The sequence below is a fragment of the Macaca nemestrina genome, chromosome 1, assembly GCF_043159975.1.
Source record: "Macaca nemestrina isolate mMacNem1 chromosome 1, mMacNem.hap1, whole genome shotgun sequence".
NCBI lineage: Eukaryota > Metazoa > Chordata > Mammalia > Primates > Cercopithecidae > Macaca > Macaca nemestrina.
This window is the reverse complement of record NC_092125.1, coordinates 84,878,956-84,906,775: the sequence shown is the minus strand read 5'-3', so window position 1 is coordinate 84,906,775 and position 27,820 is coordinate 84,878,956. Positions and strand designations below refer to the sequence as shown.

Genomic DNA, 27,820 nt, shown 5'->3' with positions numbered 1-27,820 from the left:
TGACACAGGCTCAGGCTCACCCTGACACCTGCCCAGGGGATAAGCCTGGAGAGGACTCCAGGGAAGAGGAGAAAGGAAGAGTGGGCTTGAGGAGGCAGGGCAGAGAGCAGACGGGGATGCCTGAGGGTGGCTGCCCTGATCTCGGGGCTCAGTTTTAGGTGGCCGGGTTTTCTCATTACCTCTCAAACTGCGGCCCTTCCACCCTGAGTCATCCACAGCATGGCTCCTTCTCCCCTCTGCGGGTTTGGTGAACCTCCCTAAGGCTGTTGGCCCCCGTGGTGTCCAGCGTGCGGTGCTCATGCTTTGGGGCTGGCCCCGGTTGCAGCACCTGGGCTAGATGGCCACATGCCGGGCCCCTCCATGCTGCCTTGCAGGGCTGTCTGGGAGGCCAGGCACCGAGACTCAGCTCAGAGCAGAAGGCTGTGTCCACTGTGACTGGTTTAACCGGATTATTTCTCATAAGAGGAGATTGAGAAAGAGGGGTGTGTGAGAGAGAGAGAGGCCAAGAGAGAAGTGGGCTAAGCCAGCCAGTGTTTCTTTCCTTCCTTCTCTCTCCTCCTGGGAGTTCTGTCCTAAAATCAGCCCCTGCCACTGACTATTGTGTTCCCTCACCATCACCCACAGGGAAAGAATGGGGGATGGAGAAGCACAGGCCCCACTCTTTGCTCTTGCGCCATCTCTGGCCACCTCCCTCCCACCATCCAAGTTCCTTACTATCTTTAGCCCACAGGGACCTGGGATAGGGCAGGGAGGAGACAGAACATGCCCCCGGCCAGCCCAAGGCCATTGCTTTTCCCAAGTCTGGTTCCTGACCCAGGATGGCATCCCCTGGCGCACCAGAATGTGTCCTCTCAGGGGAGGCCCAGCCCTTCCTTCCAACCCAGATAGCAGCAGGACTTCTCAGATGACCACACAGAGAATAATCCAACTGGAGTCCACTCAGACCTGGCCAAAAATGTATGGCCTGTGTGAAGAACACTGGCTGGGCATTTCTGGAAGTCGGCTGTCCCAAGGACAGAGCCAGCCAAGCACAGGGCCAGGCTACCCCAGAACCTGCCTGCTCCTGTTGGGGACAGGAGCCCCGCTTCCTGCCCCAGGGCTGCCGCCACCCACCCGCTTGACTTCCACAGCTTCTCACTGATTGCACCCTAGCGCTCTCAGGAGAGACCTAAAGTGACCGTGGATGGTACCCATGAACCCATCTTGGCAGGCAGAGGGAGCAGGATGAGAGAAGAGTATGTGTGGAGGGGAAGAGGAAGGTCTCCCCAGAAGCAGGGTGCACCCAGCCCCATCTTTTCTGCACACAAATCCTAAGGACCCTTCTTTTTCCAAGGGCTGTGCTAGATGCTTCCATTATTTATCCCATTGGGTTCTCACTGCCATTCTGGGAGATGGGTCATGTTCCAGTATAAGCAGGAGGATTCTGTCACCAGGAGGTTCAGTGACTCATCAAGGCCACCCAACCAGGCAGCAGATTGGTGCAGTTCTGCACCAGGCTTGCTTGACTGCAAATCAGGCCCCCAGCTGCAGCCCAGCCCTTCCCAAGGGAGCTGTGTGGGACCCAGCTTCCATGGCATTTCCCTGAGGTGCCAGGCTAGTTCCATCTGGGCTGTGGACTGTGGCCTTCCCCCAAATGCGTTCATCCAGAACTCTTGGCTGCAGAGCCTCTCCCAAGACTGGCCGCTCATGGTCACCTCCAGAATGTGGCCTTTCCATGACAGGGTGAGGAGGCTGGAGCCCAGGGCTACCTCAAATGCTGAGTCCCAGGGCACAAGGGTTTGAGACATGTCACAGAGAAATGGAAGGGCTGGTCACCAAACAGTCCTGGGCATGGCGGGGGCAGAGGGGTGGCACTAAGGAGAATGTGATGCAGTTGCTGGTGGTGTCTGCACCTCGGGGCTTCTTGGGACTCTGGCTCCCACCGACACAGGCTCAGTGGCTCTGGGGCATGCTCTGAGGTTTGTGACTTGTCCTGGAGAGTCAGCACTGTCTTCCTGACATCGGGACCAGCAGCCTGGGGAGTGCAGGTGAAAGCCCATCCCTAGCACCTCTGCCCTTTAGGAGCTCTGGGTGGCTTTTGTCTGCCACCTGTTGGCTCCCTGGGCTGGCCTGTCTCAAAGGAGTACTTCCTCCACCTGGTCTTGAGTCCCCTCCTCCCCCAGCGTCCTGTGAGTGGGCGAGCAGGTCTCTGCTTCTCTGCATGGCTTGGAGCTTTGACTTTGCCTCGGGCAGGCAGGGGAGTGTGGGGAGGAGCTGAGCCTTACCTTACCTCCCTGTGGGCTTCCCGCTCCACCATCCAGCTGGCACCCCCTGTGGGCATCTCCCCCCCAGCCCCTTTCCTCTCCTGGGCAGCTCTTTGAGCCACGGGGGCCCTTTTTGGAGAAAAGGCCATGCGAAAAGGGATTTCACATTGAGGTCTGCTTCCTGTTTAAGGAGGTGCTGAGAGCTCTTTGCAGAAGTGCAGATACCCACCATGCGGGCCCCTATAGCACCCTCAGGAGTCCCTCCCCCAGCCTGGCTGCCCCTTTTCTACATGGTACACACACGGATGCACATGCAGCCTCTGCCTCAGCGCCCCCGTCACCACTGACCTGACTCTGGATGTGAGGGGTATACTCTGTGCGTGTCCTGCATGGGTGCACCTGTGTGTGCAGTGGTGCACAGGAGTCCGTGTTTATGTGCATGTGTGTGCATGAGCATGTGTGTGTGTGTATGTGCGCACATGGGTGTGTGTGCATGCCCGGGCCCAACCCAAAGCTACTGACCTCCCCCTCTAGCCCTCATCACCTCCTGGAAGGTCCTAACCAGCCAGGCCTAAGTTCACACCCAAAGGATTTGTTTTTTTCTTCCCATTTCTTTCACTGCAAATTTCAGTTAATACAGTGGTTTCTAAAGCCTGTCATTTTTAAGACGCTGTAGTTTTTGTTTAGTCTGTTCTGGGTCCCAAACCAGCAACTTGGAGAAGTTGGTGGGCAGTGTTGGAACAAGGCCTGGGAGACAGATGTGGGAAGAGTGGAGGGTCAGGTGGAGGGCAGGTGGGCGGGGCCTCTGTGGGCAGCTCCCACCCACACAGGGCAAAGGGGAGAAAACTTCCCCATCCTGCAACTGACACTGCTGATTTCTGCCTCCTCAAGGGCTGTGGGCAGCCTCTGAGCCTGTTGTGTAGGGAGACTGGGGCTCTAAAAAGAGAGCAGGGGAGCGGGGGTGGGATGACTCACCCCACCTCTGCTCTGGAGAAGGTAGAAGCACAGAGGTGTGTGCTGGGGGAGGGGTTGTGTCCCGGTAGCTCAGGGCCAGCGATTCAGCCCCAGGCTGCTCAGGTTCTCTGCTGCCCCTGCCCCTGTTACCTCCCCGTCTCTAGGTGGTCCCCGCCAGTTCAGCTGGAGCTGTTTGTGTGGAGGCCAGGGCCATGAGGCAGTTCAGTTGGAAGCATTTTCTCAGGCTTTTTGGGCTGGGGGCTCACCTATGAGGAGGCCTGGTGTCGATGGGGTGGGGTGTGCCAGCATGTCTCCAGGATGAGCAGAGGCTGAGGGAGCTCCCTGCCTTTCCCCCACACTACGGGCTTCTCCATCCACACTGGGGCCCCTTCCGAAACCACCTTCTGACCTGAACTTTGTGCTCCAGAAGATTTCCCCTCTTTGGAAAGAGCAGAGACACTTACGGGCAGGCTCAGCCTTCAGGCTGCCTGAGAGCAGCAGAGATTGGGGCTTGAGGAGGACGGACTTCTCCCGCCAGGACAGCTTCTGGCTTTGGAAGCCCTCACTTTATGGAAGGGCCCAGGCAGCCAAGGGGGTACAGTGGAACCCGGAGTAGACCCTGCCCCCAAGTCCCCTCTCTCAGCTCCACTGTAGCAGCAGGATCAGGACAAGCCCCCCGCCCCACTGCCCTGCCTCCGTCTTCCTTCTTCTGCCGGTTCCTGTAGGGGTCTCCTGAGGAGGGGTCTCCTGAGGAGGCTCTGAGTGAAGGCAGTCCGATTCAGTGAGGCTGCCCCTTTTCTCCTGGATCAAGAGCCAACCCCAGGCTGGGTAGTGGTGCACACCTGTAATCCCAGCACTTTAGGAGGCCGAGGTGGGAGGATCACTTGAGGCTAGAAATTTGAGACCAGCCTGGGCAACATAGCAAGACTCCCCTATCTACTAAAAAAATTATCTAAACAAAGAAAAAAAAATTAGAGCCAGCCCCAGCTGGAACAGAGTCTGCCGCCCCCTCCCAAGGTCGTGCCTTGACTCAGGGCGCTGAGCTGACTGCGGCTGTCGGGCAACACACGCCCCGAACGTTCATCCACCAGGCGGGAAAGGAGCTGCTGGTGAGCCCTGCCCCAGGCCGCAGCCCTCATGTCGCCTCCCCTCCTACACAGGACCTACCTGGAGGAGGAGCTCACCAAGGCCCGGAAGAAGCCCAGCCTGCGGAAGGACATGTACCAGAAGATGATCGAGGTGGACCCCGAGGCCCCCACTGAGGAGGAGAAAGCACAGCGGGCTGTGACCAAGCCGCGGTACATGCAGTGGCGGGAGACCATCAGCTCCACGGCCACCCTGGGGTTCAGGATCGAGGGAATCAAGGTGAGGCCGGCAAGTGAGCGCAGCCTCAGGCCCCACCCGTGCCCACCTCGGGGGGCTTGGCTTCTCTCAGGGCCCTTTGGAAGCTGTAAGCTTCTCCAAGCATAGGCTCAGAGTGTGGGTGGCCCGCCCCAAGGCCAGACATTTGGAGACCTCAGCCTATTCCTCAGGCAGGATAGCTGTGTAGGGGGCTCAGGCCTCAGAGCAGAGTGGCTTCCAGCCTGCCCAGCTGTCAGCCCTCTGCCGAGGACTCTCCATTTAGCCCAGACGGTGCCTGGCACCAAGAGCCAGGCGAGAGCTGCCTACGGGATGCCTGTGGAGGAGCTGGTTCATTCTGCTGTGGCTGCAGACCGGGACTGGCAGACAGTTCAGGGAAGGGAGGAGCATGCTGGCCGCCTTTGATGTTGGAGCCAGGGTCCCTCAGAAACCGCATTCTCTCCTCTTTGCTCTTCGATCTTCTTCTTCTTCTTTTTTTTTTTTTTTTGAAATTTCAAAATATTTATTGGAACAGAAATAGAAACATAAGCCCCAAATAAACATGACAAACTTTGTAAGTAAAAGTAATATTCCCCTAATTAATATATTTACTTTGTGTTCGTGGTTTACAAAATGATAGCTCTTTCCCTTCTATCCCTTTATACCTATGTGTATCTGGCAGAAAAGTTCTTAACTCTGGCTATGGGCACACAGAAGCTTCCTATATGTGATTATGCTCAAACGTTTGTTTACTTTCCCCAGAATAAATTGGGGAACTGGCGCTGTCTGGATTGATGACTGTCTGGATTGATCACTGGCACTGTCTGAATTGACCTCCCTGTCCTGGGCCCCTGCGTGCACCCTTGCTGTTAAATTTGCAAGAGCAGGGCTTTGGGGCGCCAGCCCCTCAGGGTCTCAGAAGCTGTCCCTCTAGAGCAGATGGCAGTCCCTGTGGGGTTGTCAGGTCTCCCATTCTCTGTCCATTCGTGGTCTACATCATCTCCAGGGTCCAGCCTGGAGTCAGGGTTGGGCAGCCGATGGTCCTGGTGGGAGGTTCCCCTCAGCCTCCTTTCAGATGGCATTTAGACGTATGCTTCCAAAGTTGTCAATGGCTCGCTGCCCACAGTGGCGTGTGGGGGAAGTTTTTACCTTCCCCCGGGACAGCTGCTTTGCGAGCTCTGGGCTGAGAAAGGCATTTGCCCCCTTTTTTGTCTTTTGTAGCCTTTCCCTCTTTTTTGCATCCAGCTCTGAGACTGGATGCAAATTCTGTACCCCTCTTCCTTCTCCTTAGCACTTGCTTTCCTTACTTTATTTGTTCGAAACAATCCACTTTCCCTTCACCTCTCCCTCTCAAGCAGGATGTGCTCTTGGTCTCTGCCTATTGTCCAGCCATCAGAACGGCCAACAGCCTGTCTTCCCGCTCAGAGAGAAGCCAGCTGTCTTCACCGTCACCTGCCCACCCCAGCCTTAGCCGAGAGGCTCTGCCTGGGGTGCGCTGCCTGTGGTCCCCCGCTCTCGGCCCCTTCTGCACCCAGGGCTGCTCTCTCGTCCCCAGGTCCTGCCAGTCCTGTCAAAGGCAGCCACAGTGAGGACGCAGCTGAAGTAATCTCCAGCCTGAGGGCAGACACGGCCCACTGTTGGGACTCCTGGCAGAGCATTCCTTTCTCACCCTTTGTCCCTAAAGAACAAATTTCCTCATAGGTCAGCAAAGCCCCACATGCGGGCCCAGGACAAACTGAACGGAGATAGTGCTGGGGCCAAGAAGATGGGAGTGGGGTGGGCGAGGGAGCAGAGATGAGCAGGGCTGTATTGGATCCTGGCTTTCAGAAAACCTGAAAGAAGAGATGATAGATTATAAAGGAAGTCAACCTGAGCTCAGGGCAGGAGCAAGTCTCTCCTGCCTGTGCTGGGGGGAGGTGCCTCTGGAGGGCAGGGACCTCTGGGCACCGGTTTCAGGGCCCAGGCCCCGGAGTGGGAAGTTGAGGCCGACCCTCTGTCTCGGCCCTGCTGTTGCACTCAGGACGGGCCAGACCCTGGCCATGCTACTCCATCCTTGGCCCAGATGACCCTCACATCTCCGGGCCTTTCCTACCACTGTTCACTTGTCTAGGGATGTCAGTGCCACCCTCTGTGTTCCCCTGTGTCTGGGCACAGGGCAGGCTCCCCTCTGCTGTGCATGCCACCTCCATGCGCCATATGCGGACACCTGGGTGCCTCCGCTGGCCCTCCCCCGGGTCCAGATGGGGCTCGCCTGCTCTGTGGTGTTGGGTGGGTGAGAACAGTCTTTGCCCGAGGGTCCCTGCTGACCCCCTTCGGGGTGGGGTGTTGTTCTTTTTCTCAGAAAGAAGACGGCACCGTGAACCGGGACTTCAAGAAGACCAAAACGAGGGAGCAGGTCACCGAGGCCTTCAGAGAGTTCACTAAAGGAAACCATAACATCCTGGTGAGTCTGGCACCTCCAGAGAGGGTCTCTCCAGCCAGCCAGGAAGGGACAACTGTGTCTACTCTGGAGGTGCCTAAGGGGAGGACAAAGCACCCCCAGGGACAGCACACCCCAACCCGAGTTTGTAGGGCTCTGTAGAGAGGCCGCTGGCAGAGACTTTTGTGGCTCTCTCATTCCGCCCTTTCAAAAGTCAAAGGCACGCTGGGCGTGGTGGCTCACACCTATAATCCCAGCACTTTGGGAGGCCACGGCAGGCGGATCACCTGAGGTCAGAAGTTCGAGACCAGCCTGGCCAACATGGTGAAACTCCGTCTCTACTAAAAACACAAAAATTAGCCAGACATGGTAGCGCATGCCTGTAATTCCAGCTACTTGGGAGGCTGAGGCAGGATAATTGCTTGAACCCGGGAGACGGAGGTTGCAGTGAGCTGAGATTTTGCCATTGCACTTCAGCCTGGGCAACAAGAGTGAAACTGTCTCAAAAAAAAAAAAAAAAGGTCAAAGGCACTGAAGTTTGTACCCAGGAAAGTGTGTATCCATCCTGGCCCCAGGCTTCAGCTTGGAAAGTGAAGAGGAAGGCAATGTGCTTGTCCCAGGCACGCGTCGGGTAGGCGGGGAAGCTTGGTGGACACTCACTGACTCTCCCTTAGCCATCGGCCCCATAGCTCCAGAGAGCATTTCCCATCCCCTGAGAGAGAACTGCTGGGTTTCCACAGTGCCCGCCGTCTGCCAGGTGTCATGCCAAGTGTGTGGCAAATCTTCACAGCAGACCTGCTGTGGGTAGACCTGTTTGTCCCCATCTTGTGTGCCCAAGGTCACACTGCCCCCTGCCAGGGAGAGCTGGCATGCTGTCTCCAAGTCTGGGGGTGTGGGTTGTGCAAGTTCATGACAAAGTTCTGTCTTGTGTATTGCTGCTGCAGCGACCCACAGGCTGGATAGACGTTCTGCCCACTGGGACCAGAGCACTGACCCTTCCAGCTGAATTAGGGAATATTGTGCCACTGTGGCCCAAGTGCACAGCTCCCCGGGACAGTCATAGATCCAGGCACATCTGGGACACAGGCCCTAGAGCCCCTGTGAACAGCACCTTCTGAACAGGCCACAGCAGCTGCAGAACAAGTAGGGGAGGACCAGGTAGCCGTTTCTCCAAGGAGACTCAGTACTGACTGGAACTGGGAAATCTTCCTTTTCAAGCTGGGGAGGCTTCCCTTGGCTCCTGGCAAGCTCTGAGGCTGCAGGCACGGGGAATGCACCTGACTCTTTCGTAGCCCAAGTCCTCCAGTTCCTGAGTCCCCTGCAGGGGAGGATCTCAGCCCCTTAGCAGTGGCCACCATGGAACATGCCTCCTATGCCTGAGATCGACAGGGGTTTGTTCCTGGTGCTGAACACTCCGGGGGCTGCTCGGCTGGCCCTGCCAGCTGTCACTGCTTTCCAGCAGGCATTGAGGAACTCTGTACCTGTGTATGACGGGCTTCCCAACGCAGCCGGCGGGTAAGACCCACAGAGCTGGCCTCTGGGGAGGATGGGGCACCCCCAAGGCCAACACAGCTTGACACGAGTTTATAGGGCTCCATGGAGAGGCCACTGGGAGAGATATTTGTGGTTCTCCCTCTTACTCTGTCCTTTCAAAAGTCAAGGGTACTGACATTTATGCTGAGAAAGTCGCCATAGCAGCCCTGCTTGCAGGAAGATGCGTCTAGACGTCCGGCATTCAGGGTGAACCACACTCACAGGAGGAACCGCTAGAGGCTGTGTGGGTGTTCTGATACTGCCCTCCCCACGCCTCCTGTTCATGGAGAAAGGTTGGTGGGAGAAAGGGCGGCAGCGGAGCCCCAGCTGCAGCCCCTCCTCTGGGCTGCAGTATCTTCATTTGTAGATAAGGAGGTTGGAATAAATGATCAGGGTGTAAGGTCACTGCCATTTCTACAGTAGGTGACTCTAATGAGCTAAATGGACTAAAATCCACCCCTTCCCCCTACGCAGTGTTTAAAAATGGTCCTCTTTTTATTCCCAGATCGCCTATCGGGACCGGCTGAAGGCCATTCGAACCACTCTAGAAGTTTCTCCCTTCTTCAAGTGCCACGAGGTAGATATTGGCAAACTTTTGCCCTCTTGAGCAGAATGCTGTGCATGCCGACAGGCCTTCTTCTTTCAGAAGCCCGGGGCGGGGTGGGGTCGGGCATTTTCAGGTTGGTGCAGCCAGAGGCAGGCCATCAGGGACCAGCCCCCTCGCTGCATGGGGGAGCTGCGTCTTAATGCTCCCTAGGGTGACCACACAGGCTGTCCTGCCTGAGACCCCTGGCTATTGCCCCCTTTCTCCTCCCTTGTCCTTCCAGCTCCAGAGTCTTGTCCATTCTGGGCAGCTGTGGCAGGACTTCTATCCCACACACCCCATGGTCTTAGGGCAGAAGCTCTCTGAGCTGCTAGAATAGCCGGGCACCCACCGACCACCACCTACATCTTCAGATGAGACCCTGAGGAGGGCAGGCAGGTCTTCAGGTGTCACTCTCGGGCGGGGCTGGAACCTCCCACCTTTGCATATGTTGGTTGGCAGGGGAGGCGGGCAGCAGGTGGGGAACTGAGACACCTGAGAGAGGCTCTGGGAGGCATCGGCAGGTTCCCTGGAGGGGTATGAGACCCTGACATGGGGAGTCCGGGTCCCCAGCCACATGACACATTCACAGATCCCACACTTATCAATCCTATACCACACACATTCACAGATCACACTCATAAACCCTACGTGCATATACACATTCACACACATTCACAGATCACACTCATAAACCCTACATGCACACACATTCCCACATGCATTCACAAATCACACACACATTCACACACACACAAATCACAGTCACATGCATGCACACACATTGATACATCACACATTGACACAAGTCATACACATACACACTCATGTATTCATATATCTACATACACACTCACACATGTATTCATATATCTACATACACATTTTTGTGTGCACACCCACTCATACACAAACATGCATGCCTTTACCAGTCACACGCCCACACACACACACACACACAGCTGCAGTGTTGAGGCTGCCTAACCCCATGGGTGTGAAGTGGGATCCTGTGGCTCCCTGCAGCTGTGTAGGTGGTTCAGGAAAGCAGCCCCTCTCACTGGCCTGTCTTGTGGAGGCCCTCTTGTATGGGGTCTTGTATGGAGGTGGCCTCAGCCTATGCCCTGCCCACAGAGAAGGCTGCGGAGCCAGTAGTAGGAACTCATAGGGTCAGCCCTGGGGCACCCAGCAGGGCGGTGCATCTTTCTGCAAACTACACCACCGGCCCTTCTCAGGCAGATGGCCTACCTTGCTCCTGGATGTCATTCCCTTCGGGGCACCTGGAGAGGATGGCTGCGAGGAGGGGGGTGGCACACCTAGAGAGGAGACTCAGGCTTTGATCTGCCCCTAGCAGGGAGCTCGGTCCTTCTCAGAATGTTCTTTGCTCTCCTCGTCCCCTAGACGACCCTCAGCTCCTCCTGGGGCCTCTCCTTTCCACTTGATGAAGCATCCTCGTGCCTCCTGCCAGAGCCCCCTTTGTCCCAGCTGCCTTTCTGGAGGATGGGGGTGCTGCCTGGCTGCCTGACCCCAGGGGCCGAGCCTCGGAGGACTTCAGGCCACAGAGCTTTGGCTCAAAGCCGTTCCCACCCTTCTTCAACACTTCTGCTTTCATTTCTTGGAAAAGCATTTTGTTCTACACGTTTTGGAGTCTCCCTTAAGGTCTGGAAAGAGGCCAAATCAGCTGGGGTCTGTTGTTTTCCACCTGGAAAGAGGAAGCCCCTTTTCTGGGCTCAGCCTCGCCAGGGGCCCCACCTGCCCTGCACTGCTGGAAGCTGGAATATCACCTCAGCCCTTTCTGTGCCCCCTGGCCTTCCTCTGGCCCCACTCAGGTGACCCAGGGGTATGTGTGGCCGTATTTGGGAAAGCGCCTCGCTCCCACGCAGAGGCTCTGAGCTCTCCCAGGAGGGGCAGGCTCTTTGGTGCCCACTGTCCCTGGGCCAGGCTGGGAAGGCCCTATAGGGCCTGTCCGCCCTGAATCTGCAGGGGATTGTGCTGCTGCGGTGGGGTGCTGTGTGCATTTGAAATGGATTCTTTTCCACCCCCACCCCTGGAGAGTTTGGACTCTTCTGGGCACCTTCCCTTTCACTGTGATTCCCTCCAGAGTGTTTGGGAGGAGTCAGGTTCTAGGAGGGGGAAGGGCGAGGCCCCAGGTTTGGTTGTGGTCTAGAAAGAGTGGAAACTTTGCCCAGGTGCAGTGATCCATGCCTCTAATCTCAGCACTTTCCAAGGCCAAGGCAGGAGGTTGGCTTGAGCTTAGGAGTTTGAGACCAGCCTGGGTAACATAGTGAAACCCTGTCTCTACAGAAATGAAAAACAAAAAATTTGCCAGGCATGGTGGTACATGCCTGTAGTCCCAACTACTTGGGAGGCTGTGGTGGGAGGATCGCTCGAGCCCGGGAGGTTGTACCACTGCACTCCAGCCAGGGCGACAGAGTAAGACCCTGTCTAGAGGGAAGGAAGGAAAGGAAGGAAGGAAAGAAAGAGGGAAGGAGTGGAAAGTGTGCAGGCCAGAGTCGGGGCATGAAGGGGTGCCTGCTGCTGCCCACACAGAAGGGTGGTCACCAACCCTGGAACCCAGTGCCCTCTGCCCAGGCATGGCCATTCTTGGGCCAGCTCTGCTGCCTGGCTGAAAATGGGGATTGGAATTGCAGGCGCCGGCCTGAGCGAGCCTCCCCACCTGGTCACCCAGCCCCAGGCCGCAGTGGGAAAGGCAGGGTGGGGCTCCAGCTCACCCTTCACCCCCCTGTTCCCCTCAGGTCATTGGCAGCTCCCTCCTCTTCATCCATGACAAGAAGGAACAGGCCAAAGTGTGGATGATCGACTTTGGGAAAACCACACCCCTGCCTGAGGGCCAGACCCTGCAGCATGACGTCCCCTGGCAGGAGGGGAACCGGGAGGATGGCTACCTCTCGGGGCTGAACAACCTCATCGACATCCTGACAGAAATGTCCCAGGATGCCCCACTTGCCTGAGCTGCCCACGCCCTCCCTGGCCCTCGCCTGGGCCTCCTTTCCTCCCCCTGTGCTTCCTTTCTCATTCCTAACTTTTCTTCACTTCCACCTGGGCTCAAACCCAGAACTGACCCTCCCGAACTGCACTACAAGACACTTTGTAGAAGAGATGAGAGTTTCTAGTCATTTTCCTAACTTCAGGGCTTGGAGGTGGTGTTTGGACTGCTCTTTGTAGAGAGGGTCACCTACTAGAAGAGAAATGCCCCGTCTGAGAGGTGGGTCAGGTGTAGAACTGAAGGGGGTCCCTGGGTGCTGAGGGGACCCTACCAGATGAGCCCTGCCTCTGGGAGCCCCCTAGGAAGCGCCAGCCTGGACCGACCACCTGCGGAGGCCTGCTGCCCCCTGGCGGCCAGTGCTGTTAGAGTGCTGCCAAGCACAGTGTTGTTTCTGCCAGGGCCTCCCCACCTGAGAGCCCAGGGGGCCGGCCGGGTTCCTGGTGCCTGGCTGGGAGCAGGGTTTTCTGGTAGTTGGGGCACAAAACCATCAGGGAACCACATGTTGACTGTGAGCAAAGTGTCTTCCAATTAGCAGCCTCAGGGATGCCTTGGTGGCCTCTCCAGGGCTGCTCAGGCAAGGCCCCCCACCCATCTGGTATGGAAACCGCCGGCTCCAGGCCAGACCCAGGAGCCAGGAGAAGGCTGAAGCCAGCTTGGCTGTGTTCTCTGATCTAGGCCTTCCCAGAGGAGGCGAGCAGAAGCTGTGCTCTTCCATTTGGAATTGCAACCCGTGAGTTCAGAAGGCACATTGTGCCACGCTGAGCTCCAGGGGTGCGACCAGGGGAAGATGGGACCTATAGAGTCTCTGGGCCCTGGCCCCAGGGAGGGACACACTTTTCTTGACCTTCACCTACCTGATGCTAGTTGGTCAACCCTGCTTGCGTATGTGGGCTCCTGTCATGGGGCCCAGAGTCCCTTGCAGATCTAGAAATAGGGGAGGAGCTCAGGTCCGTGCCAGGCAGGAAGAAGGCAGGCTTCTGGCTTCCAGAGATGCCATGGTGGCCTCCTGGCATCATTTGTTACTGCCTCTGAAATAAGTCTTAACCGCCTAAAGGGCTTAGATTCCTGCTTCTCCAATGTAGTGTGGGTATTTTGCAGGGTATGTAGTGGATGCCAGGGCGTGCTCCAGGCACCTCTTCCTGAAGTCTTTGCTTTTGAAGATTCATGGAAGACCTATTTAAGCCCAATTTTAACTGAAAGCCAGTGAGTCTGTTATGGAGGGGAATGTAAAATTCACATGATTTCTTAAGAACAAAACCCCAAGCTCTGTCCCAGGCTCCTTGGGGCTTGCCACCGACTCCTTTGCTGTCAGAGGTACAGGAGCTGCGAGAGTCCAGGAGCTAGGGACACAGAGGGAGACTGTGGATCAAGGTGTGTGTGTCTGGAGTAACCACTGCCCACCCCACCGCCCCAGGGTCTCTGGGGAACTGTCAGCCTGCCCACGTACATTTCCCCTTTTGTGCTGGAAGTGTGAGTGACACTTGGTGGGGGTGGAGGGTGGGACACATGAGGATGTATAAGTACAGATTTTAAAAAAGGAAATCACTTAAACTTCCTGGCTCTTGTTTAAAACAGTGGTGAGCTCCTGTGTGGGCTGACTTGCTAAAGGCCACACCCGCACCCGGTGGAGCACGAGAGACCTCGTGGCAGCATGTGATCTGGGAGGCAGCAGGACGGGGGCGTTGGGGAGCCAAAGTCAACTCGGCCTCTGGAGCTGTAGTGACTTTTGGGCTAGAAGGGACCCTGGTGGTCTGTGCTTCAGCCATCTGCAGGGCAGGGGCATCATTAATTCAGACGTAAAGATTATATGACTATGGACTGACCAAAAGTTATCCTCTTCCATCTGTGAAAGAAGTTTGCTAAAGCAAATCATGATATGAACGAAAATTACAGGGGGCCTGTTTAAGAGAACAAAATGTTCCAAGCACTTTAGGCAGACACCAGTTGTTTGCAAACAATGTGCTAATATGCAAATGATGTGCTTATTAATGGAGGCCCATGGGGCCTCTTACTGGCAATACTTTGCTGTGGGTTACCTTAAATATGTGAAAGTGTGTGAAATAGCATCACTTTAGGGTTATTCTGTTACTTAGGGTTTTTGTTTTCTGGTTTTGTTTTTTTTTTTCTTTTTCTGTGTTTACCATGCTAGTTCTCTTCCACACCTACTCTGTCTCTCAAGCCATTCTGCCAGCTGCTTCCCTGCCATCTGGCCCTTCCCTTTGTCTCAGTGGGATAGATGGATTCTGAAATGGAATCTCCCAGAACCTCTGCCCTGACAGCCTGGAAGACCATGCCTGCCCAGCCCTCATCGCCACAGGGACTCCTTGGGTCCTGGCAGTGCAGGTGCCAGCAGGCAGGACAAACTCTGTGTACCTGTGCCCAGGTGGATGGGCGCTGGGCCCTCTTGCCCCGTCCTCCAGGGTGCCCAGGGACTTCTTGGCATTCAGCACTGCTTAGCATTCTCGGAAGGTTTCCTCAACTGCTTGCTTTTCCCATGCTTGCCTTTAGTGTCATGTAAGGCATTTTTAAATTATATTTATTTTGTTGGGTTTTAAAATTGCACAGAACACTAAGACCGAAAGGCTGGACTTGTTTCTCCTTGAAAGCTTTGCGTTTATTTTGAACTTCCTTTTCCACTTGGTAGAAAGAGCCCAGAAGAAGCCCTGACCCCATGAGATGGACTCTTTCCTCCTTCAGTTGTATTTAGCTTTGAGTTTCTCTGCATCTGTCCACCCCTTTTGTATATAACCCAGCCCCTGGCTCTGGGGTGTTCACCTCATCAGTGGCCTTTGTTCTGGAGGAGAGGACCCCCCCCCAACACCTGCCGAGAGGCTCTTTCTGTTCTGCACCCCTCTCCCCATGGGACCTTGGAGAAAACTGAACTGTTACAAACCCCCTGCACAGTGCCTGTCAAACAGATGCAAACCTTCCTGAATAAAGCCTTGGAGACCAGCGCTGTCTGTGGTGTGATCCTTCAGGCCCCCAACCCTTGACACCTGGCTGAGGGGCAGGCTGGGGAGTCTTAGGAAGCTAGAGGGCCTGCATGGGGGCTGTTAGGAGAGTGGGTGTCAGATTGGATAACATTTTAACTTGTAAAGAATATAAACCACTCTCCAAAACGAGTCTTTTTAACCCTTACAAAACTTTGAAATAGTAGCTCAGAGACTAGAACATCAACCGAGAAGCACTGCCCGCAAGCCGGGGGTCTCCGGTGCAGCGATCGCTTCTGGGGCCTTACTCCAAGCTAGACTGGGGCTGAACGCGCCCATCAAAGTTCCTGTTTTACCCAGATCAATTCCCTGAACAAAGATTTATAGTGTCTGTTTTACAGATGAGGAAACTGAGGTTTAGATCAAGCAACTTGACCTAAGTGGGAAGCAGGGATTTGAATCTAGAATGTGCGTTGATTGAAAACCAATTCTGTCGTCCTCCTAACTGGGGGTGGGGATTGGGATGGGGAGCAGTGTCTGGAGGGCAGAGAGCTTGTCTTATCTTTGGCCCAGATCCCAGGCTCTAAGCCCCTTACTTGGCACACAGTGGCAGCCCAGGGAGGGTCTGGAGAACTAGTTCATGGCTGCTTGGCTGGGGCGTCCAGAAAAGACCTTTGGGGGCAAAGCCCTTGCCACACATCGTGATGGCTTCATCATCTGCTACTGTGCACTTTCCTTTAGGCCTCTCCCTAGCTCTGGATTGCTGGGGGCTTCATTTGCAGAACTCAGAATTCTTTATTTGGAGATGGAGGTCCTTCCTTTTTCTCCTTTCTCCTCCTTTCTCCTTTCTTGTTTCCTTTCCTCCCTCCCTCCCTCCTTTCCTTCTTTTTTCCCTTCCTTCCTTCTTTGCTTCCTTCTTTCTTCCTCCTTCCTTCCCTCCTTGCTTCCTTTTCTTCCTCCTTCCTTCCTTCTTTCCTTCTTTTTTCCCTCTCTTCCTCCCTCCCTCCTTTCTTTTTCTTTCTCTCTCTCTTTCTCTCTTCTTTCTTTCTTCTTTCTTTCTCCCCTCCCCTCCCCTCCCCTCCATTCCTTTCCCTTCCCTTCCCTTCTCTTCCCTTCTTTAGTCTTCCTCTGTTGCCCAGGCTGGAGTGCAGTACCACAATCACGGCTCACTACAGCCTCCACCTCCTGGGCTCATGTGATCCTCCCACCTCAGCCTCCTGAGTAGCTGGGACCACAGGCATGCACCACCACACCCAGCTAACTTTTTTGCATTTTTTGTAGAGATGGGGTTTCACCATATTTCCTAGGCTGGTCTCAAACTCCTGGCCTCAAGCAGTCCTCCCACCTCAGCCTCCTAAAGTGCTGGGATTACAGGTATGAGCCACCGCGCCTGGCTGCATCCTTCCTTTATCATCACTTTGAGAGGTGATAGGCTGGGAGTACAGATGATGAAAGCCACAGGGTCTTTTCACCTGCTCTCCCCAGACTGGCATGCGGTAATTATGCTCCCTCCAGATTTTTGTGCCTTCACTTACATGGTATTGTTGGTGATGCCACAGCAACCAGCTCTGCAGGTGCCAACCAATGTCCAGCAATGGAGCCCTTTATTGCCTTCAGACTGGTGGGCCATCCAACTGCAGAATTCCACCCTGCGGGCTGTTTTCTAAGCAGATGAGCTGTCCCATTTGTGTCCTTGCAAACCTGGATGGTCAGTCACCAGTTGCTTTCCAGGACCACTGCTGGCACCAATTGCCTTAGCCTGGGCCCCTAGAAACCGGTCACCATGGCCACTGCTTGGCAGCAAGTGTGACCAACTCCTTAGTCTTATGGGATGTCTTCAGAGACACTGGGTGAACTGCCGTGTCTGGGGACAGTCCTCCTAGGGGAGGCAGGGATGGAAATACCTGTGCTAGCTCCCGCTGGCTCTGTTTCCCAGTGGTCAGTCTTCCCGGCGGGTGTGATTTCTGGGGTGGCACCATCAGCCTCTCCAGTAACCATGGGGCCCCGAGCCTGTGCACAGGTGCCACACCCCCATAACGTGTCCCTGCAGTGGTGGCAGCATTGGCGATGTGGTTTCAAGACCAACAGGCACCATACTAGCCGTGGCTGGGTGGCTGCAGTCTGGCACGTTGTGTAAACTAAGTTTGGACAAGACCTTTTCCAGCAAACACCAGCAGGGCAGCATCCATCCGGCCCCCAGCCCCTGCCGGTCCTCTCTGCCCCTTGTATGTCCTCGACTGAGGGCTTCACCCTTTTACTCGATTGGGCAGGAGGCTGGGGTCACATGGGACTGCCCCCCAATTCTGGTGTGGGGAGGGGAGAGAAGCTGAGAATAAAGGAGCTCTGTGGGGTGCCACGGTAGGTTGACTGGGGAGTGCTCAGCGGTGTTGCTGAGGGGAGGCCATCTCCATACCAGGGCACACCAGAACAACACTCCTCGAACCAGTCTGAGAATCGGCGATGAGGAGAAGACCCTGGGAGAGGCACTGGGAGACGCCTGCTTCTAAGCACTTGTAGGCCAGGTCAGCCCTGTGACCTCTCCTCCCCACATCTGCTAGGGCACCACAATCTCTGGGAGGTCTTCACTGACATCCAGATGGTGGCTTGTGTTAACATGGTAGTTCTTCACCTTTTGGGTCACATATCCCTTAGATAATTTAGAGAAAGCTGTAAATCTCTCTAGAAAAACTCATATGCATATACACAAATGATACTATGTACAAATTTAGGGACCCACGGACACCCCCCAGCCTCCAAAGTCCATTGGTAAATGCCCAGATGGTGTATGGGCCCTGGCTTGTAATAACCCTACCTGGTAAGACATCATGGACGAGTGGCCCCTTCCCCTGCTCCCTCTAGTGTGTGACATCTCTGTGCATCAGAGACCTGCCTGGCCCCTAGCCCCCTCTTTTCCACTCCCTTAACCGCCCAGCTTCTGAACAGGTGTCACCTTAGAAATACGGCCTGCCTGATTTCCTAAATAGTCTATTGGAAACAGCCATGCCATTCACTTATGTTTGGTCTATAACTGCTTTAGTACTATAATAGCAGAGTTGAATTGTGTAGTTGTCACAGAGACTGCACGGCTGCAAAGCCTAAAATATTTACTATCTGTCCCTATACAGAGAAAGTTTGCCAACTCCTGCCTGAGAATAATGGCAACCAGTAACAATTAAGGATTGCTTTGTGCCAGGCACCGTTCCAGGTGATTAAAGTTAAGTAGTTTAATCTTTATAAAAAACTCTATGATGAGCTTCATCGACCCCATTTTGTAGGTAAGAAAGCAAAGGCACAGAGAGGGTGAGTAACTCATCTAAGATCACACAGCTGGTAGGCAACAGATGCAGGCTTTGAAACAAGGTTCAAAACCTTTCCATGACTCTGCACCTTACTCCTGAGCAGTCCAGGAGGTCTCCCCAGCAGCGGGTTTTGCCCCAGCACCAGCACTATTCTGGGATTACTGAGACAGCCATTGTCAAGCTGAGTCCTCGTTTGAGACCTGGCCAGGCCCTGTGAAGTATGGACAGCTGAGTTGCAGCAACCCTTGGCTCTAGCCCCCAAGATCAACTGGCAGGACCTGCTCTCCAGTAGGACTGGGGGAGTTGGGGTGGGGTGGGGATATGGTTTGGCTCTGTGTCCGTGCCCCGCTGCAAATCTCGTCTTAAATTGTAATCACCTCATGTCGAGGGAGGGACTTGGTGGGAGGTGATTGGATCATAGGGGTGGTTTCCCCACTGCTATTCTCATGATAATAAGTGAGTTCCTACAAGATCTGATGATTTAAAAGTGTTTGGCAGTTCTCCGCCTTGCGTTCTCTCTCCTGCCACCATGTAAGACGTGCCTAGATTCCTCTTTGCCTTCTGGCACTATTGTAAGTTTCCTGAGGCCTCCCCAACCATGCAGAACTGTGAGCCAATGAAACCTTTTATTCTTCATAGATTACCCAGTCTTAGGTAGTTCTTTACAGCAGTGTGAAAATGGACTAATGCAGGTGGGGACCCTGGGTCTCTCTAAGGAGGCACTGTTTGTTCTGGGATCTCTGTAACCCTTCAGGGCAGCACAGCCTAGGCACCCCCCCATACCCCAGTCATCTCTCCTCACCACAGACTGACTGTGCAGAACCAAGTTTACTCTTTAGCTCACAGGCTAGCTCCCATGCCCTCCCACAGAAACACGGAACATTATCCTAGTTCCCACAAACACATCGAAACAGCAGACAAGTCATTTTTCTTGCTGTTTTACTGCAACAACTGTGGCCTGCTCCTGGCATTTCAAGTGCCATGCATGGGCCTGAGATGACAAATTCAACAAACAAGTGTGAAAGGGGATGGCAAACCAGGAATGAGAAGATGGATTTCATGCTTTAGCAAGATGTGAGGGCTTGCAGGGTTTTTTTTAAAACAAGAAAATAACTAGTTGTTGTAATAATGACAACAATAATACACGAGAGGGGCCGGGTGTGGTGACTCATGCCTGTAATCCCAGCACTTTGGGAGGCCAAGGCAGGCGGATCACGAGGTCAGGAGATTGAGACCATCCTGGCTAACATGGGGAAACCCCGTCTCTACTAAAAATACAAAAAATTAGCCAGACGTGGTGGTGGGCACCTGTAGTCCCAGCTGCTCGGGAGGCTGAGGCAGGAGAATGGCATGAACTCAGGAGGCAGAGCTCACAGTGAGCCGAGGTCATGCCACAGCACTCCAGCCTGGATGACAGAGTGAGACTCTGTCTCAAATAATAATAATAATAGTAATACAAGAGAGGGCCAAAGTGCTATCAGACACCTGTCTCAGTCTGCTTGGACTGCCGTAACAACACAGCACGCACTGCATGGCTTAACTGAAATGTATTTTCTCACCATTCTGGAGAGTGGAAAGTCCAAGATCGATGCTAGGCTAGTTCAGTTTCTAAAGAGGGCTCTCTTCGTGGCTTGCAGACAGCCACCTTCTCACTACGTCCTCACACTGCAGAGAGCACACTCCTCTGCTTATAAGGCAACTAGCCCTATTGGGTTAGGGCCTCACCTTTATGACCCATTCAACCCTTACCACCTCCTCACAGGCCCCATCTCCAAATACACATGAGGGGTTAGGGCTTCAACATTTGAATTTGGGGTAGGGGGCGGACACAAACATTCAGTTGATAATGGTGCATCTGTTGCTAACTAACATCCTGGATGGTTTTTAACTTCCAACCTGTACCTTTTCAAGCTTGTGAATGAGTAAAGCAGTTTTGCGGAGGCGGGGGGCGGGGGGGGGGGGGTGCAATGCTAATTTCTGTGACTTTCAATGTGGCAACACGTGTTTGGGTTATTTTAAAAATAGCTTCTGCAAATTATGGACAAACAGTATCTCACAGAGCCAGTTTGCTGTCGACAGCAGCCCTGTTTTTATTTCAATGGGAAAAAAAATGCCCAATTTTAGTCATGCTTTCTGAGAACACGTGCTGGAGTGAGATCAAGACCGCCGCCTACAGAGACGTCTGAAATAGCCTGGCGCCGCCTGCAGAGGCTGCCCCCTTCTGGACGGTCTGGTGCATTACAAGGTGCCCGAAGAAAAGGAAGATGGGTCGGGAGCTCAGCGACGTCCTGGAGAAGAGAAAGCTCCCTTTCTTTCGTGGCTTCTCCCAGCCTGGCTACATCTTTGCCCTGGCAGAAAGGCAGTGACCATGGCAATGATGAAGGAATCACCAAAACCAAAGGTTAGGGAAGGCTTCCTGTGTGCTGGGCAGGGTGGTGCGCACTGTACGCAGGTTACTTTATTTCATCTGTACAACAGCCAGTTGAGGGGGTGCTATTAGTGTTGTCATAAATACCTGTATAAATTAGGAAACATGCTCAGAGAGATTGAATAATTTGACCAAGTTTGCACAGCTAGTGAATGCCAGAGCCAGGATTAGAGAACCCAGATATAGGGCATGGCGTGGCAGTGGTCAGGTTTGCAGGCACATAGCATGCAGTGTGAAGAGGGCCATGGTGGGGTAAACATGAGGCTCCACGGGGCACAGAGGAGGCCTGACCAAGGAGAGGGACAAGAAGGTCACTCAAGGGAGGCTTTGCAGAGGATGTGGCACCAAGAGGTTGGCGGATGGAGCAGAACATGAAAGTCACAGACACACCTTTAGAGCATGCTTCTTCTGGAGCCGCTCCAGGCAGTGGGAGCAGAGGACCCTCATGGAGCTGGTAAGGGTGTCAGGGCTGGATCATGGCCTGGGGAGCCAGGGTGAGGCGTGGACTTTCCTGCAGTGACAAGCAGGTGTCCTTGGAGGTTGTCAAGGTGGGGCATGATGAGATCACATTTGCATGTGATGGGGTCACTCTGGCTGCCTGTGGCTTAGAAGAAAGGAAGACAACGCGAGGAGATTCATTAGGAGGAGGTCAGGTGAAGCAGAGGAGAGATAATGGGGTCCTGAAGTGAGGTTAAGGCCATGAGCAGGGGAGATGCTGATGAGGTCGCACGGATGCCCTTCCACTGTGGCTGTGACAGGGTAGGCCTGGGTGCCCCGAGAATGACTGACTGATAGGCCAGAAGCATGGGAATGGCCCTCCCTGAGCTGGAAGCATGGGAGGAAAGGCAGGACTGGAGGGCAGGGGAGCAGGAATGAGTTTAGTTTAGACATATCAAGTTACAGGTGGCTGTGGGACATCCACCTCTGACGCCAGCTGGACATGTGGGCCTGGAGTTCAGGAGACAGACCTTGGCAGGAGTCATGGGGATAGCATCAGAGGATTGCAGGGGCGCCGCAGGCAGGCAGACACACGCTGCCATGCTCAGTGAGAAATGCAGAATTCAGAAGTGGATGTGCCAGTGAGTCCTGAAGTTTTAGAATTAAAAGAAAAACATCAGATTATTAACAGAGATTGGTTTGAGTGATGGGATAATGGGATCATGAGTGGTTTTTCTTTTCTTTCTTTCTTTTTTTTTTTTTTTTGAGACTGAGTTTTGCTCTTGTTTCCCAGGCTAGAGTACAGTGGCACGATCTTGGCTCACTGCAACCTCCGCCTCCCAGGTTCAAGCGATTCTCCTGCCTCAGCCTCCCAAGTAGCTAGGATTATAGGCGCCCACCACCACGCCTGGCTAATTTTTTAATTTTTGTTAGAGATGGGGTTTCATCATGTTGGTCAGGCTGGTCTCTAACTCCTGACCTCCTGTGATCCACCCGCCTTGGCCTCCCAAAGGTTTTTCTTTTCTACCTTACAGTTTTTTGCTTACTTAAAAATTTCCCAACAAGCATAATTGACTTTCATAATCAGAAGCATGTACATGTGTAAGGATTTTGTTCTGGTTACTGCTTTGTGCCCAAATCATTCGGAATCCTCCTGACAGAGATGGGCTCCCATTCCGTGTCCCCGAGCCCGTCTCTTTTGGCACTTATTCCACACTGTAAGTAGTCATCATCTTGGCGTCCCCAGCTGCAGCCTGGGGCCTGGTACATAGTGGCAACTTGGAAAATGTTAGTTAAATGAATGGAAAAATAGAATTTAGAAGGCCTACCACAGCCCATGTACTCCAGTGAGCAGATGAGAGGCCTTGGGATCACCTCCATTCCCCATCACCCAGGATCCATGACAGTGCCCTTGTCAGGATTAGAACAGCATCTGGGCTTGGGCAGGGGCAGTGACTTGCTGTTTATGGAGCTCACAAATTCTTAGTAAAATCTGTTTATATAAAAAAAAAAATCTAACTATTTGTGAATGCTAAAACTCATGAATTAAGGAGCAATAACGAATAATATATCAACACATACATCAGTGAGCCAGTTTAAAAAGCTATGCTACTTTTGTAAGGGACAATTTGACAATAAGTATTCCAATTTTTTTTTTTTTTTTTTTTTTGAGGCAGAGTTTCACTTCTGTTGCCCAGGCTGTAGTGGCGCGATCTTGGCTCACTGCAACCTCTGCCTCCTGGGTTCAAGCGATTCTACTGCCTCAGCCTCCTGAGTAGCTGGGACTACAGGCACCCACCACCACATCCGGCTAATTTTTTTGTATTTTTAGTAGAGACGTGTTTCACCATTTTGGCCAGGCTAGTCTCAAACTCCTGACCTCAGGTGATCTGCCCACCTTGGCCTCCCAAAGTGCCGAGATTACAGGTGTGAGCCACTGTGCCTGGCCAGCATTCGAAATTTTTTAAGCACATACTCAGTGGCCCAGCAAAACTATCCAGGTTTTTTATTTACAGATACCATGACCCACAGGTCAAATGACATTGGTACAAGAATGTTCCTTTCCGGGACAGTAAAAGATTGAAGATGACCTCTGTGTCATTGTGGGGGCTGGTTAAATACATACATCCACCTTGTGCAGCTCTTAAATGAATGAAGCAGCTGTCAGCACTGAGAAGGAGCACACCCCAGGTTGTATTGTTAACTGGAAAAAAAGCTAGGTTGGTAACAGTTTGTGATGGCAAGGAATTCTCTAGTAAGGACCCTTGTTTCTGGAAAGGAGACCCATCGGTGAATTGGGGAGGAGGGAGGTGGAGTTCCTCCCACCAAACTGGGTCCTTCTGTTACTTTTAGTTTTGTACCAAACCTCTAGGTACTGCCTATATGAAAAAATTAATAGAGTAAGATAAATAGTAGTGAGACACAATTTATCACAGGCTATAGCCAAAGATATATAGTAAACCACTGTATATCAATGGTATGTTTTCCCCTTTCAAACAAAGTTCTGCTCAGAAGGAGTAACCTTTGGGAAGCCAAAGCAGGCCAAAGTGGGAGGATAATTTGAAGCCAGGAGTTCAAGACTAGCCTGGACAAATAGTGAGAGCCCCATCTCTAAAAAAAAATTTAAAAATCTGAGCTTAGTGGTGAGCCTGTAGTCCTAGCTACTTGGGAGGCTGAGGTGAGGAGATTGCTTGAGCCTGGGAGGTTGAGGCTGCAGTGAGCCATGATTGTGCCACTGCACCCCAGACTGGGCAACATAGTGAAACTCTGTCTCAAAAAAAAAGAAGTAACCTCTCTCATTTTCTAGCAGCAGCACAACTGTTTGTTGTATCTTTTTTTTCTGTCCAGGCTGGAGTGTAGTGGTGAAATCATGGCTCTCTGCAGCCTCAACCTCCCATGCTCAAGCTATTCTCCAACCTCAGCCTCACAATAGCTGGTGCTACAGGTGCGAGCCACCACACCCGGGTATTTTTAAAAAATTATTTTCTGTTGAGATGGGGGGTGTCACTGTGTTGCCCAGGCTGGTGTCGAAGTCCTGGCTTCAAGTGATCCTCTCCTCTTAGCCTCTCAAAATGTTGGGATTACAGGTGTGAGCCACCGTGCCCAGCCTGTTTGTTGTATCTTAACCGATTCTCTTGAAAGTTAAGATGGGCTGGGCGCAGTGGCTCAGCCTGTATTCCCAGCACTTTGGGAGGCCGAGGTGGGCGGATCACTAGGTCAGGAGGTCCAGACCATCCTGGCTAACACGGTGAAACCCCGTCTCTACTAAAAATACAAAAAAAAAAAAAAAAAAAAAAAAAAAAAATTAGCTGGGCGTGGTGGCGGGTGCCTGTAGTCCCAGCTACTTGGGAGGCTAAGGCAGGAGAATTGCTTGAACCCGGGAGGTGGAGGTTGCATTGAGCTGAGATTGCACCACTGCACTCCAGCATGGGTGACAAAGCGAGACTCTGTCTAAAAAGAAAAAGAAAAAGAAAAAGTTAAGATGAAGGAATTGTTTCATTGTTTCGTTTCGCATGGTTTTGTTCTGAATGAAATTGTGCAGTGTCTGACGTTTCTGCCTCTTTTCATTGCAGTCCCATGAATGGGTCATGGGAAGAGCTAGCTGAGGACTCCCATTTTCTTGGAGCAGGTGGACCTACGGACACTAGATAGTCTCATGGGAAGGTAGGGAGGGATGGAGGGGTCACGGGGAGCCCCTGGCCCTCACCTGCCCGAGTTCTTGGCCGCCTCATTTTTCTGACCTGTGCGAGAAGACTCACACCGGCTATGTGATGTGGTGCCCTGGAGCCGCTCTGCGCCTTGTGGTTTTGAGCTTCGGCTCGCTCCCTGTGCTATGGGGATAACCTCAGGCTCATGGCACCCTGAAGGAGGGAGCCCCCTGCACCTTCTGGGTGACTGGCAGCCCTGAAGTCCAGCAGGGCCTCCCTACACAGCCACAAAGGATTTCCTGTGCATGGCTTCCCCTGGAGCCCGCAGTCGGGGCCTCTGGGTCTCACTCCCGAGCCCGGGTCACCCCAGGAACCACCTGGAGCAGCCAGAAAGTGGCCCAGGGTGCGATCTAAGGGAAGAAACGGGACCTGGGTCCCGGGGAGTGGGAGGCCGGTATCCGGGGAACCGACCGGAGGCGAGCGGTACTGAAAACAACGCGGGGCCAGGGAGCAGAGGAGTGCCGAGGGCAGGGAGGGATGGGCTGTTCTGGGGCCTGCGGGCTGAGTGCTGGACCTGGAAGGTGAGGGCCCAGACGGGTGGACAGGAATTCTGTTGGCGCTCCTAGAATAGAGCGAGAGACCCTCCTCGACGTTCTCCGCCTCAAAGCTGTCTGGAACACTGCCTTCCCCCACCTCCTTCCCGCACACTTCCTGCCACCTGCTGGGCCTGGGGGCTTGCAGCTCCCCTGCTGCTGGTGTGGGGCCTCGCAATCCCCAGGCCCAGCTCCCTCGGGCTTGTGCCGCCAAACATTGTCGTCTCTGAGAACAGCATTTGTCATTTGAGATTTTGGGGTCTACTCAGGTGTTAGTTTCCGAGGCCTGCGCGTCTGTCGGGACTGGGGCTCAGGCCTGAGGCAGCCTGGGTGGTGGAGGAGGGGGTCAGACAGGCACTCAGAGGCTCAGAGGACCCGAGAAACCACAGCACACTGTCACAGATGGGAGTATCCCCGAGCCACCTCACTCATTGCTGGGGAAGGCCCCCGTGCCTCCTGGGAGCTTTGTCAGTGGCGCTCAATGACCTCTCTGTGCTTTCTTTGCATTCAAATACCTTCCCCTCTCCCCTCCCCCACAGGTAAACATCTCAGCACTGGAGTTGCCGAGGGTGGGGAGAGCTTGAATGTTGCCTGTCTTGCATCCTGCCTGCCAGGGCTAGGAAGGGGGTGGGGGAGACACAATGATGAACCCCTGATGTGAGGGTCTGGGGAACCCAGAGAAGAGAGGGCCTTCCTGGCTGTCGCCAACTGGAGTGTGGGTTACCAACTGAAGTAGGGGGTTATCAGCCCCGCTGATGTCCTCTGTGTGGCTGGGATAGAGCAACAGAGCAGGCAGAGCAGTGCTCGGGTCCACCTGGGGGCTGAGGAGTCTCCAGCCCTGCTCAGGTCTATGAGAAAACTCCAGAAGGAAAGAATAGGAGCAAAGGTGAGAGTGAGCCAAGGGTCCAGTGGTCTGGATGAGAGGTTGCTCCGCAGAGGGTGCTGGGTGGACCCTCTGACTTGGATAGATCATTATGGGCCCAAGGACCGCAGAGGCCAGTTCCTTCTTGCAGGAGGCAAGCGTTTCCTCCTTTTGTATTTGTAGGAAGAATTTGTGATAAAATGGCGTTAAGTATTCTTTAAATGAAGTTGTTAGTTAGAACTAAATATAACAGAAGAAGTGCAAAACTTACCTTTGAAAACTATACAACATTACTGAAAGAAAGTAAAGAAGACCTAAATAATGAAAAGATATCCCATGTTCATGGATTGGAAGATGCAATATTGTTAGAAAATGGCAATATATGTCAAATTGACTTACAAATCTGATATAATCTCTATCAAAATCCCAGATGGCTTTACTGCAGAAATTGACAAACTGTTTTTAAAATTCACGAGGAAACAAAAAGACCCAGAATGGCCAAGACAATCTTGAAAAGAGAAGAAAGTTGGAGGACTTACATTTCCTGGTTCAAAATTTACTACAAAGCTACAGTAATCAAGTGGTACTGGCATAAGGATATACATATAGACCAACATATATCCTTATGGGATAGAATTGAGGATCCAAAAATAATTCCTCACATTTATGTTCAATTGACTTTTGACAAGGGTGCCAAGATAATTCAATGTGTTGGCCAGGATGTGGAGAACTTGGAACTTTATACACTGCTGGTGGGAATATAAAATGGTGCAGTCATTTTGGAAAACAGTCTTGCAGTTCCTCAATAGGTTAAACACAGAATTACCATGTGATCCAGCAATTCTACTATTAGATATATACCAAAGAGAAATGAAAATATATGTTCACACAAAAACTTGAATACAAATGTTCCTAGCAGCATTATTCATAATAGACTAAAAGTGAAAACAACCCAAATATCTGATGATTAACGAATGGATAGATAAAACTGGTATATGCATACAATTGAATATCATCTGGGAATTATAAGAAATGAAACGTTGATACATCCTACAATATGGATGAACTTAAAACTCATTATGCTAGTGAAAGAAACCAGACACAACAGATCCAGACCACATGTTGTATGACTTCATTTGTATTAAATGTCCAGAATAAGCAAATCCACAGAGGCAGAAAGCAGATTAGTGGTTGCCTAGGCCTGGGGGGTTGTGAGGAAATGAGGAGGAGCTGCTAATTGGTATGGGGTTTCTTTTTAGGGTGGTGCAATATTCTAAAATTGATTATGGTAACTATCAATAAGAATAACAGTGTAACCCTAAAAAGAATGATAAAGATATATTAGACACAATTTTATGCTCACAAATTTAACAATTCAGATAAAATGGACAAAGACACAAACTACCAAAATTCACTCAAAAAGAAATCCATAAATTGCATAGTTTTGTATTTATTAAAGAAGATGAACTTATTGTCAAAAATCTTTCCACAGAAAAAACACCAGGGCCAGATGACTTCACTGATAAATTCTACTAATTGCTTGTTTTAG

The 27,820-nt window shown here is 52.8% G+C and overlaps 1 protein-coding gene and 1 long non-coding RNA gene across 2 annotated transcripts in view; one reads left to right on the top strand and one right to left on the bottom strand.

Annotated features, from left to right (window-relative positions):
* LOC105478632 (inositol-trisphosphate 3-kinase B) overlaps positions 1 to 15,026 on the top strand; it is a 107,771-nt gene extending 92,745 nt beyond the window's left edge. Inside the window, exons 5-8 of the mRNA XM_011736143.3 lie at positions 4,358 to 4,562; positions 6,877 to 6,978; positions 8,993 to 9,064; positions 11,824 to 15,026. Of these exons, the coding sequence (XP_011734445.2) occupies positions 4,358 to 4,562; positions 6,877 to 6,978; positions 8,993 to 9,064; positions 11,824 to 12,039 (595 nt within the window). The 3' untranslated portion in view covers positions 12,040 to 15,026. The remainder of the gene's footprint in view (positions 1 to 4,357; positions 4,563 to 6,876; positions 6,979 to 8,992; positions 9,065 to 11,823) is intronic.
* Positions 15,027 to 19,225: 4,199 nt separating this feature from the next.
* Positions 19,226 to 24,454, bottom strand: LOC139359142 (uncharacterized). The gene is made up of 2 exons (XR_011614936.1): positions 21,122 to 24,454; positions 19,226 to 20,818 (listed from the first exon to the last, which is right to left on the bottom strand). It is a non-coding gene; the product is annotated as an uncharacterized lncRNA (long non-coding RNA).
* Positions 24,455 to 27,820: the final 3,366 nt, after the last annotated feature.